At 37.2% G+C, this 15,668-nt stretch overlaps 1 protein-coding gene across 1 annotated transcript; it reads left to right on the top strand.

Annotated features, from left to right (window-relative positions):
- Positions 1-207: 207 nt before the first annotated feature.
- LOC110906252 (putative F-box protein At1g32420) lies at positions 208-1,534 on the top strand. Its single transcript, XM_022151449.2, has one exon. The coding sequence runs from the start codon at positions 208-210 to the stop codon at positions 1,435-1,437; it is 1,230 nt and encodes a 409-aa protein (XP_022007141.2). The 3' UTR covers positions 1,438-1,534.
- The last annotated feature ends 14,134 nt before the right edge of the window (positions 1,535-15,668 follow it).

Here is a 15,668-nt window from a genome sequence, read left to right as displayed (position 1 = left end):
TTTATTTATTTAAATAAATATAAATTTAAATATAACTTTAATGAATGACACGTGTCTAATATTGATTTCTTTTGTTATAGTAGTTATATTATATTATATGTTGGGGAACATAGGAATATTAAAAAAGGGAAATCGCAATTTACCTTTAAAAAATATATATATAACTTTACTTTATCGTAAAGAAGTCGCTGGTGTAAACAAGGGCCAATGGAAACCCTAGAAGACGATATGCAACCGGCGACCACAACAATGGAACGATTGGCCAAGAATACAAAGATTTCATTACCAACTGAAGTCCTCGAAGAGATCCTCTCCAGACTCCCCGTCAAATCCATTCTCCGTTTCAGAATCGTCTGTAAGCCATGGCTCAGTTTCATCTCCAACCCATCATTCACCAGACTCCACCTTTCTCGCGCAACCGCTGCACACCACACCGCCTTATTCATTCCCACCTTCTGTTATTCCAGTCACAAACAACACTTTTTTTCCACCACCCGTGAGGGTGGACGCCTCACTCATCTCATGACACTCGACAAGGATTATACTATTGATATCGCACAGGTTGAACATTTGAACGGGTTAGTATTTTGTAGCTCATTAAATTACTTAGCTAAAAGCAATTTGGTTTATACATTCATTGTTAACCCTGCCATGCATAAGACTTTTAAACTCCCGGATCCTCCTGATCATTCTTTGACAAATAACACTCATGGCATTGCTTCTGTCTGTTGTTTTTTTGGGTTCGATGAATCCAACAACGAACATAAGATTTTGATGATCAGGAAACTTCTTCAGCCTCCTACGTTAGAGTTTATGATTTTCTCTATGTCAACTTATTCATGGAGAAAGATTGATGTGGAGCCTCCCATTGGTTTCTCCTTGATAATCCGAACAAGCGTTTGTGTCAATAGTGTGATACATATGATGCCTTTTCGCTCAGTTGACATTTTGGGGTTTGACTTGAGAACAGAGAAGTTTACGATAATTAACACTCCTCAAGGTGTGAAGCCCCATAAATCCTCTTCAGAGTACACTATACACAGGCAAACTTGGCCGATATCTAACAAACCTCGGATCATAAAAGTTAGTGGTTGTGTAGCGGTTGCTTGTCATGATCGTGTGGTAGATACTAACAAAATGCATATCTGGATATTACAAGACTATGAAAACCATGTTTGGGTCAAAGAAATCATTACATTCCCTACGTCTTGGATTGATTTAGCCATGCCTTACCCATTAGATTCTTTTAACATGGACGAGATCATCTTTTCCTCAAGCAAGTTGCCTAGGAATAATGTGACCAATGTACTTATCTATAACAGGAAGAGTAGATGTTTTAGGACATTACAATTCACGTCTGATCATCAAAAGTTTTGCTCAGATCTCCTGAAGTTTTGTGACATCAGGTGCTATGTTGAAAGCTTGCTAACTTTATAGAGGAACAAAACAAGACTTGATGATCCCATAAAAGTTCATCCATAGGCAAATGTTATCTTTTGAACTTTGAAGAATGTTTTGGGTATGATGAATTCTACTACAAGCCAGTGGCGGAGCTAGCCTATTAGTTTAGGGTATCCTAAAAAAAATTTGCCGCCCATAATAAAAAAAATTATGTTCGATTGTTCAGGTTTGACGTTTTGTTTCCACTTTCCAATTGCCGCCCATAATGAAAAAGGTTTATTTTAAAGTTTTAGGTCTTAGGCTAATCTTTGACATTTACTAATTGGGCTCCTTGCAATTACATTATTGTTAATTTGAGCTTGCTTTATTATTTGGGCTTAATTTACTCTACAACTTTTGGCCCATTTCAAACATATGGGCTCCTTGCAAATACAATGTTTTAACGCCATTTCAAACATATGACAAGTGGAATTCCAACGAGTTGGAATATTACAATTAGGTCCAATTAATTTTTGGTTTACATCTTTACAAAGCTTTTTGTAATATTGGTATCGTTCTTTGCCACTTTTGAAAACATCTTGAAGCATAGCTCTAAAAGCTATAATAAAATCCGATACAAATTTATCTTTTAAACCGGTTTGCACAACTAAGTTAATAATATGTGCAACACACCGTATGTGGAAAAAAACACCATCAACAATTGGTTTGTACTTCAACTTTAATTTGTCGATTGCATTTGAGTTGTTTGAAGCATTATCAAATTATATTGAAAAAATTTTATTCTCTAAACAATATGCATTTATAATTTTATAAATATTTTCTCCCGTATGAGGAGAAGGAAACTCTTCAAATGCAATCGTACGCTTCATCATTTGCCATGTATCGGGATTAACCCAATGAGCGGTGACACAAATGTATAATTCGGGTAAACCGTGTGGAGCCGACTACACATCACTAGTTAAGTTTACACTAGTTTTTAAATTTAAAAAAAAAAAAACGATTAAATCTTTTCTTGTATTTTCCCATAAATTTAAACAATGTCGTTTTAAAGTACGACGACTTACATGTTTGTAGCGAGGTTGAAGCATTTCCCTAATAAGCTTAGTAAGATCGGGGTCGTCGAAGTGTCCAAACGGCAAGGCTTTTTGAATCACCAACTTCGTCATCCTATCACGAGCTATTTTTTGTTCAAAGAGAAATATGGTACCATCTTTTGAGAGTTGAACTTGACCGGGTGTCAAATCTTTTAAAGCTTTACAAAACTTTTTAGCATGTTTCGCTAAAGTCGAGTTAGAGTCCTTGCTGAACAAGGCGCCACAATGTTTACATTGGGCCTTTTGCGAACCGTCACTCATTTCGACCAAGTCCCAATTGCACCATACTTCCGCATTGCGATTATGTGATAATGTTCCCACAACATATGGAACGGTTTGACTTGTAGGAACATTATTGACGGATGGGGAATTTGTGGTTTTAGATGTCTTTGAAGCCATTGTCGAAAAGTATTAGAAGAATTAGAAGAAAATGATATAAGAAGAATAAGAGGATTGGTGAGTTAAAAAATTGAAAATTGAAAACATTATATAGGAATCGGTTCTAACGGCTAGTAACCGGCTACAACGGCTAGTAACCGGTTCCAACGGATAGAAACCGGTTCCAACGGATATATTAGGCATTTAATGAATATTAATGAACTTGCAACGGCTAGAACCGGTTCCAACGGTAACAAAAATACCGGGTATACTGGAGGAACCGGGTACTAGCAGAACCGGGTACAACATAGGAACCGGGTACGGGTATAAATCGGGTATGGTTCGGAACCGGGTACTACCCATTTGTTTTGAGAAAAAATGGAACCGGGTAGGAACCACCGGGTTTTTTGAACCTGGACCCGGTTCTCCTATGTACCGGGTACGAACTGGAACCGGTTCCGGGTCGGTTCTACGGGTCCAGGTTTGCAACCGGGTATTTGCCCATCTCTACTTTTGGGTTGTAAATGGTGCAAGCTTATAAAAATTGGGATTATAATAACATCAACTATCCTATTTTTTTTGTCAGGAGTATCTTCGTATTTATTTAGAGATATCCTTTGTACAAAACCGAAAGAAATACACTACGAATACGGGGTAGAGCCGTAGCCCGTGCTACCCCTATTATTACATTCGCTCCGCCTCAGCTACAAGCACACACACATCGATTCTAGCATCTTACTCTGTAGTTGAGGTTGGCACTTTGTTTGATTATTGACGTATGATGTTATGGAGTTTTTGCTAATAAATAGAGTTTTACTAACCCCTTTAAATCTTGTGTTTCTTACCCATAAACCAAACTATTATAAATTTTCCTATGCTTTGAAAGGGCTGTTTTATGCAACAACAAAAAATATAAAATAAAATAAAATAAAACAAAACAAATCTGAAATAAACAGTTTAAATTTAAAGCTAGCTAGGTTATAATACCAACCAAACAAGATGAGAATATTTCATATTCAGAACTATGTAGTGAAAGCACACAAGTAACTTGATTTTTGTTCATGTAGCTGATCAAAAGTCATCCACTCCACCAAGTTGACACCCATTTGTTGAAATGGCAAAGAAAAAAATTATTGCGGGAATTTGTGATGGACTTTTGATTCACTTAACAGTGTGTAACTAATTGGGTATCCAAATGTCCTTTAAGCTACCATTAATCCTCAAAATCACAAGTAATGTTCACTAACTAGAAGAATAATTAATGATACAAATGCTAGAAAGATTTTTAAGAGAATTAATTTTTTTTTTTTGGAGTGTCCAGCATGCTATTATAATTATACAAATTTTGAATTTCATGTAATGAATAGTGGGTAGCCAACCACGAACTCTCAAAACTCTTAGGGAATCTGTTCTTTATTAAGCTTGAGAAAGTAGTAAAATATGCCACACAATCCATGTGAAAGAGTCAAAATATGGTGCACTGGAAAAAACTAGTTCAAAGAATTATGGTAAAAAATTAATTTGAATAATGATTGAGGTATACCACAACTGCTCTAAATGCAGCCTGCAAGAGTCAAATCTGTTGGTTATAGATGGTCAACACACAATGATAGGTTTAATGATCTGGATATATGTGACTTCAAGTGAAAATTATATTGCATATGTCTATTGGAAACTGAATTGGGTCAATAAATAGGCTGTTCAATGCAGGGATATGCAGGTCATCAATCCAGAATAGCTTCCATGTCATCAGTCCTTGAGATGTGTTTCATTTGGTTCGGGCACAAGTGCTCGGTTATGTTAGTTGAAGTAGTTATGGAAGTTATCAGCCATACTAGCTAGATACACGTGGCATCTAGAAGTTAATCAGAGTGCTGGGTCAAAAGGTCAACGGCAGATTGGCAACAGTATCATCAAATTATGTTGAAGTGTGTTGAATTTCGTATTGAGTTTAGAGGTCGCGTAACAATCTGTCTAGAATCCTAAGTCGGTTAGTTGGAATTGGAAGATGAAAAGGCTTGAAACAAATTTTCAAAATTACGGACGAAATTAATGATTTGGAGTGCATAGTTTTGAATTTCAGTTACTTAAATTTGGAAGATGGGTGGAGTTGGAATGTCGGGGAATTTGTTGGTAGGGTAGTTAATGTCTTTTGGGTTCGTATAGGGGCAGTGGGCGTCGGGTGGTTGTTTGGTTGATTCTCTATGGCTGTGTTGTTTTCGTTCTATGTACTCTTTGTTTCTTCAGCGAATTGCTGACTGTTTTATTTAATTTAACCGCGGTTGAAAAAAAAGACGTCCCCAGTACGTGATCTGTTTGTTGTATACACCATCAAAACATAATCTCAAAACTAAAACTCACTTCTCCTTTCCTTTGATAGTTAATATATTTTACACCTCACCAAAACGAGGAGGGTAAGTTGAGTAACATGCGACATAAAATGCTTAATATTGGCCTGTACATAATGTTAAGTGTACCAAAATGTTGAAAATATATACATGCTTCTTATAATCACTTTTATTTCTTTTATATACATTTGTTTTAATATGTTTTAATATATTTGTGTGACATGTACTGGGCTTTGCGACTGGGCTGTACATATGGACTACTAGGCTGCTCTCGCTTTACATATGGACTGTTGGACTGCTGGACTTCGGCTGGACTTCTGGGCTTTACATATTTGACCGACTTAACAAACAAGTTTATGTCTGATCCATATAAGTGAACTGGTTACAAGTCTCTGGAGGTTGGAATAATCATTGTTCTAGATATTTCTTTGTAACACATCGTTCTCTCTCCTAGGGTTTGTCTTGATTTCCTTCGTTTGTAAAGATCTACTGTTTAGATCTTGTATCGTGAGTCAAGTTGTATATCAGATCATCAAGTTGATGATCTGTATGTGTTAGGAGTGTAAGAGTGTGTGAGTTTTTTGTGTTCGTGATTGTTTCAGTGTTCAAGTGTTTTAATAAGAGTTTTGGTTACTGATTTCATGTCTTTTGACATGGTATCAGAGCTCTGATACGTTCTTTGAGTTGTTCGCTTCCGTTATTAGTCTCCGATTTTTGATTCGCGGGTTAGGGTTTCATAGAGTTTTGGGGTTTTTCATCTTCTTGTTGTAAGATCGGTGGTTTTCTGGGTTATTCTGAACAGATCTGAAGAGATTTTGGGCTTTGGTCGTTCTGAAGAGTTGCTGGTTCTGGATCTAGTCATCGTGAGTTTGATTTGTGAAGATTTCGGTTGATTATTGTTAAGATTCTTGGAATCTTGGTAACTTCAGATATGTTAGTTCTAGATCTATTGTTCAAGATAAGACTGCTCAGACCTGTGAAGATTTCAACTGCTCTGATTGACTGAAGAAGGTGTTATTGGTCTTGGTGAACAGTTTTTTGCCGACTTTGGTTTTCGTGAATCTGTTGTCTGTCTTGACAACGTTGTGGCTGTATATTGCTTAAAAGGATTTTCTGCTCTGGTTAGGGTTCAATCCTAGAAGATTGTAAAATCCTAACCAGATTTGGAGAAACCCTAACTTGGGTTTTCTATACTGGTGCGATCTTTCCTATTTTTTTAAATTGATATTCGTTTCTTGCATTTAGGCATATGTTGCCGGACTAGTTGGGCCGGTTTGTTGTTTTGGGACACAGACAGGGTTCAGTCTGTTGCATTAGGTCTTATTAAAATTTTGACAGATTTGTTGCTATTATCTTGTGATATTGCCTGACTGCTTGTTTGTGTGTATTTCGTTGACAAGTTTGTTGTTTTTAGTTTTTTTTTGGTTCAGTTTGTTTAGGATACAGCCCCGTGCAAAGGCCTGGGTAGGCACCATTGAGTGACGAACCTACTATCTGGTCCTTGGCACGGTTTTGCAGTGTAGGGTGTTTTTTTTGGTTGTTGATTTTTAACTGATATCTGTTTGTCTATTGTGTGTGACTGAATTAGTAATGGCAGATCTTATGAACCTGTTTGGTGAAACTTTAATAAGTAAACTAGAACCAGATAATCCTCTGTATTTGCATGCTAGTGATTCTACAAGTTTAACTGTGGTGAATATAAAGCTTAAAGGAACTGAAAATTATACTATATGGGCTAATGCAATGAGTTTGGCTTTGAGGGTTAAAAATAAAACTGGTTTTATTGATGGAACTTTTTTAAAACCTGGTGATAATGAAATTCTTGGTTCACAATGGGAAAGATGCAATTCGGCTGTTTTAACTTGGATTTTAAATTCAGTTTCTGAAGAGCTTTATTTGGGTCATGAGTATTCCAAATCTGCTGCTGAGGTTTGGAAAGAGTTGAGAGATACTTACGATAAAGTAGATGGGTCTGTAGTGTTTGATTTATATCAAAAGATTAATTCATTTTCTTAAAATGGCTTGTCAGTTGCCGAGTATTATCATAAGTTGAACATTATGTGGAAACAATTAGACCAGATTTTGCAAATACCTACTTGCACTTGTAATGCATCCAATCAGTATAATAACTTTAATCACCTTGTTAAACTAATGCAATTTTTAATGGGGTTGGATAGTGTGTATCAGCCTGTTAGGTCTAGTTTGCTGATTAGAGAGCCTTTACCTACTATAAAAGAGGCTTTCTCGATTATATCCAGGGAAGAATCTCACAGGAACTCTAATGGTTTTGTGTCTAAAGAGCAGAATGTTGGTTTTATGTCTAAAATTAATTCTATTATTGATAATAAAAAGAAGTTTTCTAAGAACATAAATCAGAATGTCAAGTGTACTCATTGTAATAAACTGGGTCATTCAATTGAGAAATGTTTTGAACTCATTGGATATCCTCCCTGGATGAAATCAAAGTCTGGTCAAGGGTTTAAAAAACAGGCTGTTAGCAATAATGTTGTTAATAGTGGTGTTTCTGATGTTAGTAAGTCTGATGCTGCTAGTTTAACTCCTGATCAGGTGTCGAAGTTGTTAGGTCTGTTAAATCTGAAATCTGGTGAGAATACTGTTAGCAGTTATATGTCAGGTAGATCTAAAAGTTTTTCTTGTTCTGTAAGTTTTATGAAACCGATTTATTGTTTTGCAAATTTAACCAAGTCCTTAAAGGATATGGGTTGGGTTTGTGATTCTGGTGCAAACCAGCACATGGTTATGAGTGATAAAAATGTGATAAATCAAATTGATGTTTTTGATTATAAAATTAAAGTGAACCATCCTAATGGTACAAGTGCATTGGTTACTAAGATTGGTGATGTAAAACTTAATGACAAAGTCACTCTACATGATGTGTTTGTCGTACCAGATTATTGTGTAAATCTAATTTCTGTTCACAAACTTGCTAAGGACAGTAAAATAACTGTGTGATTTGATGAAAATATGTGTTATCTTCAAGATTCGTTAACAAAGAAAATCCTGGTGACTGGTAGTCAACATGAGGGGTTATATTTCTGTGGTGAGTCTTCTGTTGTGTCATGTTTTAGTTCAGATAGTGTAGATTTGCTTAACTTGTGGCATGCTAGACTGGGGCTTAAAAAATGATTTGAATCTTAAAGGGTTAGATAAAAGTTTACCATGTGAAATATGTCATAAATCTAAACAACATAGAGATCCGTTCCCTCTTAGTGATCATAAAACCAAACACCTAGGAGAAGTTGTACATTTAGATGTATGGGGTCCTTATAAGGTAAAGAGTAAAGAAGGTTTTAGGTTTTTTCTAACTGTTGTGGATGATTACACTAGATCTGTTTGGGTTTATCTTATGAGGCATAAAGATGAAGTGTTAGAAAACATTAAACATTTTGTGAGTCTCATTAAAACTCAGTTTGAGAAAAGTGTCAAGATTTTTAGAAGTGATAATGGAACTGAATTTGTTAATATTGCTTTTAAAGATTTCACAAATAAAAATGGAATTTTACACCAAACTACTTGTATTTATACTCCACAGCAGAACGGAATTGTAGAAAGGAAACATAGGCATTTGTTAAATGTAGCTAGGGCTTTATTGTTTCAAAGCAATTTACCTTTACGTTTTTGGTCAGAATGTGTTTTGACTGCTGCGTATTTGGTTAACAGGACTCCGTCTTCTGTATTGGGTGGTAGGTCTCCTTATGAGTTAATTCATGGTTTTAAACCCTCTTTGTTTCACCTTAGAGTGTATGGTTGTCTTTGTTTCAGTACTGTTTTAAATAATAACGATAAGCTGAGTAGTCGTGCTGATAAGTGTGTGCTTATTGGTTATTCAAATGAAAAAAAGGGATACACACTTTGGAATTTAGAAAATAAGACGGTTTTATTTTCTAGAGATGTACGTTTTTATGAATCTGTTTTTCCTTTTAAGTTAGTGTCAAGTGAAAATGCTTCTGAAACATTCAAAGATATAAACTCTCTTAATTTTTTCGACTTATTTGAACAAAATGATCTTATACACTCTAGGGGGTTGGATGATCCCGATGATGAAAAAGGGGTTAATCATTGTAGTAATCCGAAGTCTTGTGAACCTCAGCAACCAAACAGGGTATCTGAGGTCACTATAGATAGGGCTGAACGAGGTTGTTCTAGTCAACAGGAATCTAGTGAGAGTCCTGAGAAAACCAATGATCAGCAATCAAGTGAATTAAGTCCCTGTTTAGGAAGGGTTGAGCATGAGACTGCAGGATGTGATCGTGATAATCTGTCTGAGGGAATGTCATCATCACAAGCTCCGAGTGTTTCTGTTAGAAGGTCTACTAGGACTTCTGTTTTACCTAAACGGTTAGATGATTATATTGTTGAAGGTAAAGTTAAATATGGTTTAGAAAAAGTTGTAAAATACTCTAAACTTTCATGTGATAACTTCTGTTTTGTTTCTGGGTTGAATAAGTTAACTGAACCTAGAAATTATGTTGAAGCTTGTGTTGATCCTGATTGGGTTAATGCCATGAATGATGAAATAGAGGCACTAAATAGAAATAATACTTGGAGCCTTGTAGATTTACCTGCTGATAGGAAAGCTATTGGGTGTAAATGGGTTTTTAAGATAAAATATAAGTCGACTGGTGAAATTGAAAGGTATAAAGCCAGGTTAGTGGCTAAAGGGTTTAGTCAAAGAGAAGGTGTTGATTTTGATGAAACCTTCTCTCCCGTTGTTAAAATGGTCACTGTTCGTTGTGTTTTAACACTTGCTGTAAAGTATAATTGGCAAATTTATCAATTAGATGTAAATAATGCGTTTTTATATGGTGATCTTATTGAGGATGTTTACATGAAGTTACCCGAAGGGTATTTTTCAAAGAGTGAAACAAGAGTTTGTAAACTAAATAAGTCGTTATATGGGCTTAAACAAGCGCCTCGTATGTGGAATGCTAAACTGTTAAGTGTATTGTTTGAATTGGGCTTTTGCCAAAGCAAATGTGATTATTCTATGTTTGTGAAATCTTCTGATTCTGTGTTTATTGTTCTGCTAGTTTATGTTGACGATATTGTTATTACTGGTAATTCTGAAAATGAAATTATTGAGGTTAAGAAGTTTTTTAATTCCAAGTTTCTAATTAAAGACTTAGGAACCCTTAAGTATTTTTTAGGTATTGAAGTACTTAAGGTTAATGATGGATTATGTTTCTCACAACGTAAATACTGTCTTGAATTGTTAGCAGATTATGGAATGACTGGGTGTAAACCGGTTAGTAGTCCGATTGAACCAAACTTTGCTGTTAATACTTTGTGTGAAATAGAAAGTGCTAATTTTATTAATATTACTGGGCATCAAAAGTTGGTTGGCAAGTTAATTTACTTGTCTCATACTCGCCCAGATATTGCATATTATGTTCATGTTTTGAGTCAATTTATGCATAAACCAACAAAGGCACATTTTCTTTTGGCTATGCGGGTGTTGCGATATCTTAAGAGTTCTCCTGGAAAAGGAGTATTGTTGACTAAAACTGGTGGTTTTGAGTTATCTGCATATGCAGACTCTGACTTGGGCAAATGTTTGGTTTCACGAAGATCCGTGTCTGGTTATTGTATTTTCTTTGGACAGTCTTTAGTTGCTTGGAAAAGTAAAAAGCAGTCCACGGTATCTCGGTCTACAGCAGAAGCTGAATACCGAGCGATGTGTGCTGCGACATGTGAAATTTTGTGGTTAATAAATCTTTTATCCGAATTACGTGTATCTGTTACTTTAGCAGTTTCTGTGTTTTGTGATAATACTGCAGCAATATCAATTGCTGCTAATCCGGTCTTTCACGATAGAACAAAACATTTTGAGTTGGATCTTTTCTTTTTAAGAGAAAAAATACAAATCGGAAGTATTAAAACTGTTGGGATTAGTTCTGAAAAACAAGTAGCCGATGTTTTTACAAAGGGGCTGTTAGTACATCAACATGTTGAGGCGTGTAAGTGGTTAAATCTGTTTGATGTATTTAGTAATAAAAGTGAGGGGGGGGGGTGTTGAAAATATATACATGCTTCTTGTAACACCCCGTGTTTTCCAAGATGTCAAAGTCTAAGTCAAATGTTGACTGTGATTGGAATTAAAGATATTTTAATTTGTTTTATTCTATTATGTTGAGTAAGCGTTGTATAAATCAAATTAATCGATCGATAATCTAGCCGCGAATCGACGATCGACTGTGAATAATAGGAAGTAACAATGCAATAAAGTTAATCAATCAATAATCAAGCTAATCGAATCAATCATCGAACTCAAGTGTGGGAATTTCGGTAATTTTATACGTGTGTGTGCCTTAGGTGTTACTTGTGCATGTTTATTTACGTTGTGTGGTGTGGTGAATCAATCAAATCAAATCGAGACTCGAAGGATAATCAAACTCAATCGAAACCGAACCCGAATTGTGGTGTAAGGATGCTTATATGTTAGATATAGTAGTTGGGACTAAAAGTAATTTGAATAGAAACTCTATCATACTCAAATTATCGTTCATCGGAATCGAAAATACCAAAATCGTCGCGAAAATCTCAAAAAGGAACAATCCTGATCGAACAGGACTTCCGATCGAACAGGCTAGCCGATCGAACATGCTGTTCGATCGAGCAGCCCATTCGGTCAGAAACCTGTCCGATCGGTTGGGCCTTTCCTCTTTTGGAAGCCTATAAATAGGGCAGTCATTGTCATTCTTTCTACTTTTGAAAAGCTCTGACCGACCAGCCCCTTCTCTTCGCTATTTCTTAGATTTCTCTCAATCCGGTAAGTTTTTCACTCTAAATCTTGTACGATTTTATTCACTAATTGATTCTACACCTTTCTATCTTTCAAAACTTGGATTATAACCGTGAAATCACCAAGATCTAAGTGTTCTTGGGTGATGTCATCATGGTGTTCTTCAAGAACATCAAGTTTTGACATCATTCCACCATGATTAGCTTAGATCTAACCGATTTCCACATAAATAACCTAAAATCTACCAAGGATCTTAACATTTCACGGTGGAAAAGGATTGAAAGACAGTTCTTGACTAACTTTCAGCTCTTTTACACTCAAACCGGTGAGAACGGAGCTTGAACCAGCTCACAAATCATTCCAAACAAACACATGGTTCAAGATTCGGATTCTACCACGAGATTTACCGATTTCGGGTTAAACGTTAAACTAAGGTTCTGAAACGCTCACTGACCGGACTTGGGTGATTCCTGCCCGGGACAGTGAACCAAGTAAGGACTTAGGTTTTGTGGTTCAACTCGTTATCAACCTAACTCAAAATCACACCAAACAAGCAAAATAACCAAGTGTTAGAAGATAGGCTAACCAGGTCAGAACTGCTGGCCGAACGGTTAGGCTGTCAGATCGGACAGCCCAACCGAACGGACTACACCAGCCAATCGACCGGGCCAACCGATCGACTAGCACCTGGGCCCACAAATTCACAAAGTGTAGTATTGACGAGGTAATGTTCGATCGAACCTATCACTCAATTGTAACGTTACTACTCGAATCATGAGATACTATACTTCAACACTTAACCATTCTTTTCGAAACATTGGAATGTCACCCGATCGAGCATGCCACTCGATCGAGTGACACATTGCCAATTGATTACACTGAGGTGACTAACCGATCGGTTGGACTAACCGATCGAACGGCCCGTTCGATCGACCGACTTGAAAGGTAAGAACACTTCAATGTTTTCATATACTGCAACTAAAACCTCAAAAGTTCAAACCATCATACACAAACACATCCTGTCCTTAAAGGAAGAAACGATCCACTTGAAAGGACCAGCCGATCGAGCCTGCCGGCCGATCAAGTGGGAATGTTCAAACGGACTTTCAAACCAGACGAACAGCCCGCCCGATCGAACTAGCTGTCCGATCGACCGGACCAATCGAACCAGTATCACTATTTTCAATCCCGCGTTACTCATCGTTATACTATCGAACTATTCAGGCGAACCTACTTCCAGTGCTCCCTTCAATCCATCCGAATCACTGTGAGTATACTCGATCCCTTTTTGCTTTTAGCACTATTGGGTGTTACATACGTAAACTATCAAAATTACATTCAACACAAACTATTTGAACGCTAACCTATTCGCATGTGCTACTTGACTAAATGAATGGTGTTTATTATGTTTACACGTGGAGTGCTATCTACCTGCTTTAGCAACATAGTACTATAGTTTGGACTCAGCACCCGTTCACACGGGGGTTGCTAAGGACAATTACTTGCATAGATTACGGTGGTAATCATGTATTGCGAACTGTCTCGGATAGTCAACCCATAGTCGTTGGTACCGATGGTCCCATGTTGATAATTTACATGCATCGTTTTCCTCTGTGTACGTGCCTGGTTATGCGTAAACTATTCAAACTCTATATGCTATATCAAACTTGTGTGCTCACCTTTACATTATTTGTATTGACTTTATTTTAACGTATGTGACAGGTGTTTAAGGTGTTAGCTTGCTAGGAAAGCGAGGCATAAATAAGTTTCTAGAAGCCCCCAACAAATAGTTGTCGGCCCTGAACAAGCTCCTGGGTTATAGTTATCTGTAGATCTTGTTCACTGGCACTATAGCCAGGGAAGTCAACAGAATAGGGGTCTAGAAACAGAAAAACAATATTTATTTGGTTTGTAATAATTGAATCTGAGTTGTCGGAACAGGATCTATTGCCTAGATGATTTCTGTAATGACTTGTTATTTAGCTGAATTTGTATGATAGTTGTTGTGGAAACTTCTGGACAATCTGTTTCGCTTAGTGTCGCGCCCCGATGATTCCGCCATCGGTTGGGGTGTGACACTTCTTATAATCACTTTTATTTCTTTTATATACATTTGTTTTAATATGTTTTAATATATTTGTGTGACATGTACTGGGCTTTGCGACTGGGCTGTACATATGGACTACTGGGCTGCTCTCGCTTTACATATGGACTGTTGGACTGCTGTACTTCGGCTGGACTTCTGGGCTTTACATATTTGACCGACTTAACAAACAAGTTTATGTCTGATCCATATAAGTGAACTGGTTACAAGTCTCTGGAGGTTGGAATAATCATTGTTCTAGATATTTCTTTGTAACACATCGTTCTCTCTCCTAGGGTTTGTCTTGATTTCCTTCGTTTGTAAAGATCTACTGTTTAGATCTTGTATCGTGAGTCAAGTTGTATATCAGATCATTAAGTTGATGATCTGTATGTGTTAGGAGTGTAAGAGTGTGTGAGTTTGTTGTGTTCGTGATTGTTTCAGTGTTCAAGTGTTTTAATAAGAGTTTTGGTTACTGATTTCATGTCTTTTGACACAAAACAAATCCATAATATCATAATAAATTAGCCCAAAGTTTGACCTTTGGGTCTCAGGTAGTATATTCAAAATATCATTTAGGTTGCTACACTTCTATTAAAAAGTGGTGGAAATAACTTAAAAGAGGGGATGGTTAATCATGCATCGCGTGGTTATGTTGATAGCCGAAAGACCCGGAGAAGTCATTTTTGGAGGAGAAACTATGCGTTTTTGGGATTTGCGCGCTCCTTGGTTAGAACCTCTAAGGGGTCCAAATGGGTTGGACTTGAGTCGGCTGAAAAAAGACATACAACCTTGGCAAGAACGTCGTTCCGCAGAATATATGACTCATGCTCCTTTAGGTTCTTTAAATTCCGTGGGTGGAGTAGCTACCGAGATCAACGCAGTCAATTATGTGTCTCCTAGAAGTTGGTTAGCTACTTCTCATTTTGTTCTAGGATTCTTCTTCTTCGTAGGACATTGGTACATGCACTAATCGATGGTGGTGGTGGTGGTGGTGGTGGTGGTGGTGGTGGTGGTGGTGGTGGTGGTGGTGGTGGTGGTGGTGGTGGTGGTGGTGGTGGTGGTGGTGGTGGTGGTGGTGGTGGTGGTGGTGGTGGTGGTGGTGGTGGTGGTGGTGGTGGTGGTGGTGGTGGTGGTGGTGGTGGTGGTGGTGGTGGTGGTGGTGGTGGTGGTGGTGGTGGTGGTGGTGGTGGTGGTGGTGGTGGTGGTGGTGGTGGTGGTGGTGGTGGTGGTGGTGGTGGTGGTGGTGGTGGTGGTGATGGTGATGGTGATGATGATGATGATGATAACAAGTTTTAATAATAGCTATAAGCCTATAAGGGGTGTAATAGCTAGGTATGCCGGAAAGATAGTATATCATAAGTGATTGAAAATTCTAGTTTCATAGTAAAAGTTAGTGTACATCTAGAAATACGTTAACTGGTTTAGGTTTAGAAGACGTGTAAGTTACTAATTAAAAAAAGCAGTAACACATTGAGCATTTGAGCTGATTTATGTTAAAAACATGATAAAGAAATGAAAAAAAAGAGGTTAAGGGCATGTTAAGCTAAGTTTTTTGAAACAACTTATTGACTTATTGGCTTTTTGAAAAGTCATAAGCT

This window comes from Helianthus annuus, chromosome 2 (genome assembly GCF_002127325.2).
Source record: "Helianthus annuus cultivar XRQ/B chromosome 2, HanXRQr2.0-SUNRISE, whole genome shotgun sequence".
NCBI lineage: Eukaryota > Viridiplantae > Streptophyta > Magnoliopsida > Asterales > Asteraceae > Helianthus > Helianthus annuus.
This window is presented reverse-complemented; position numbering and strand designations above follow the sequence as displayed.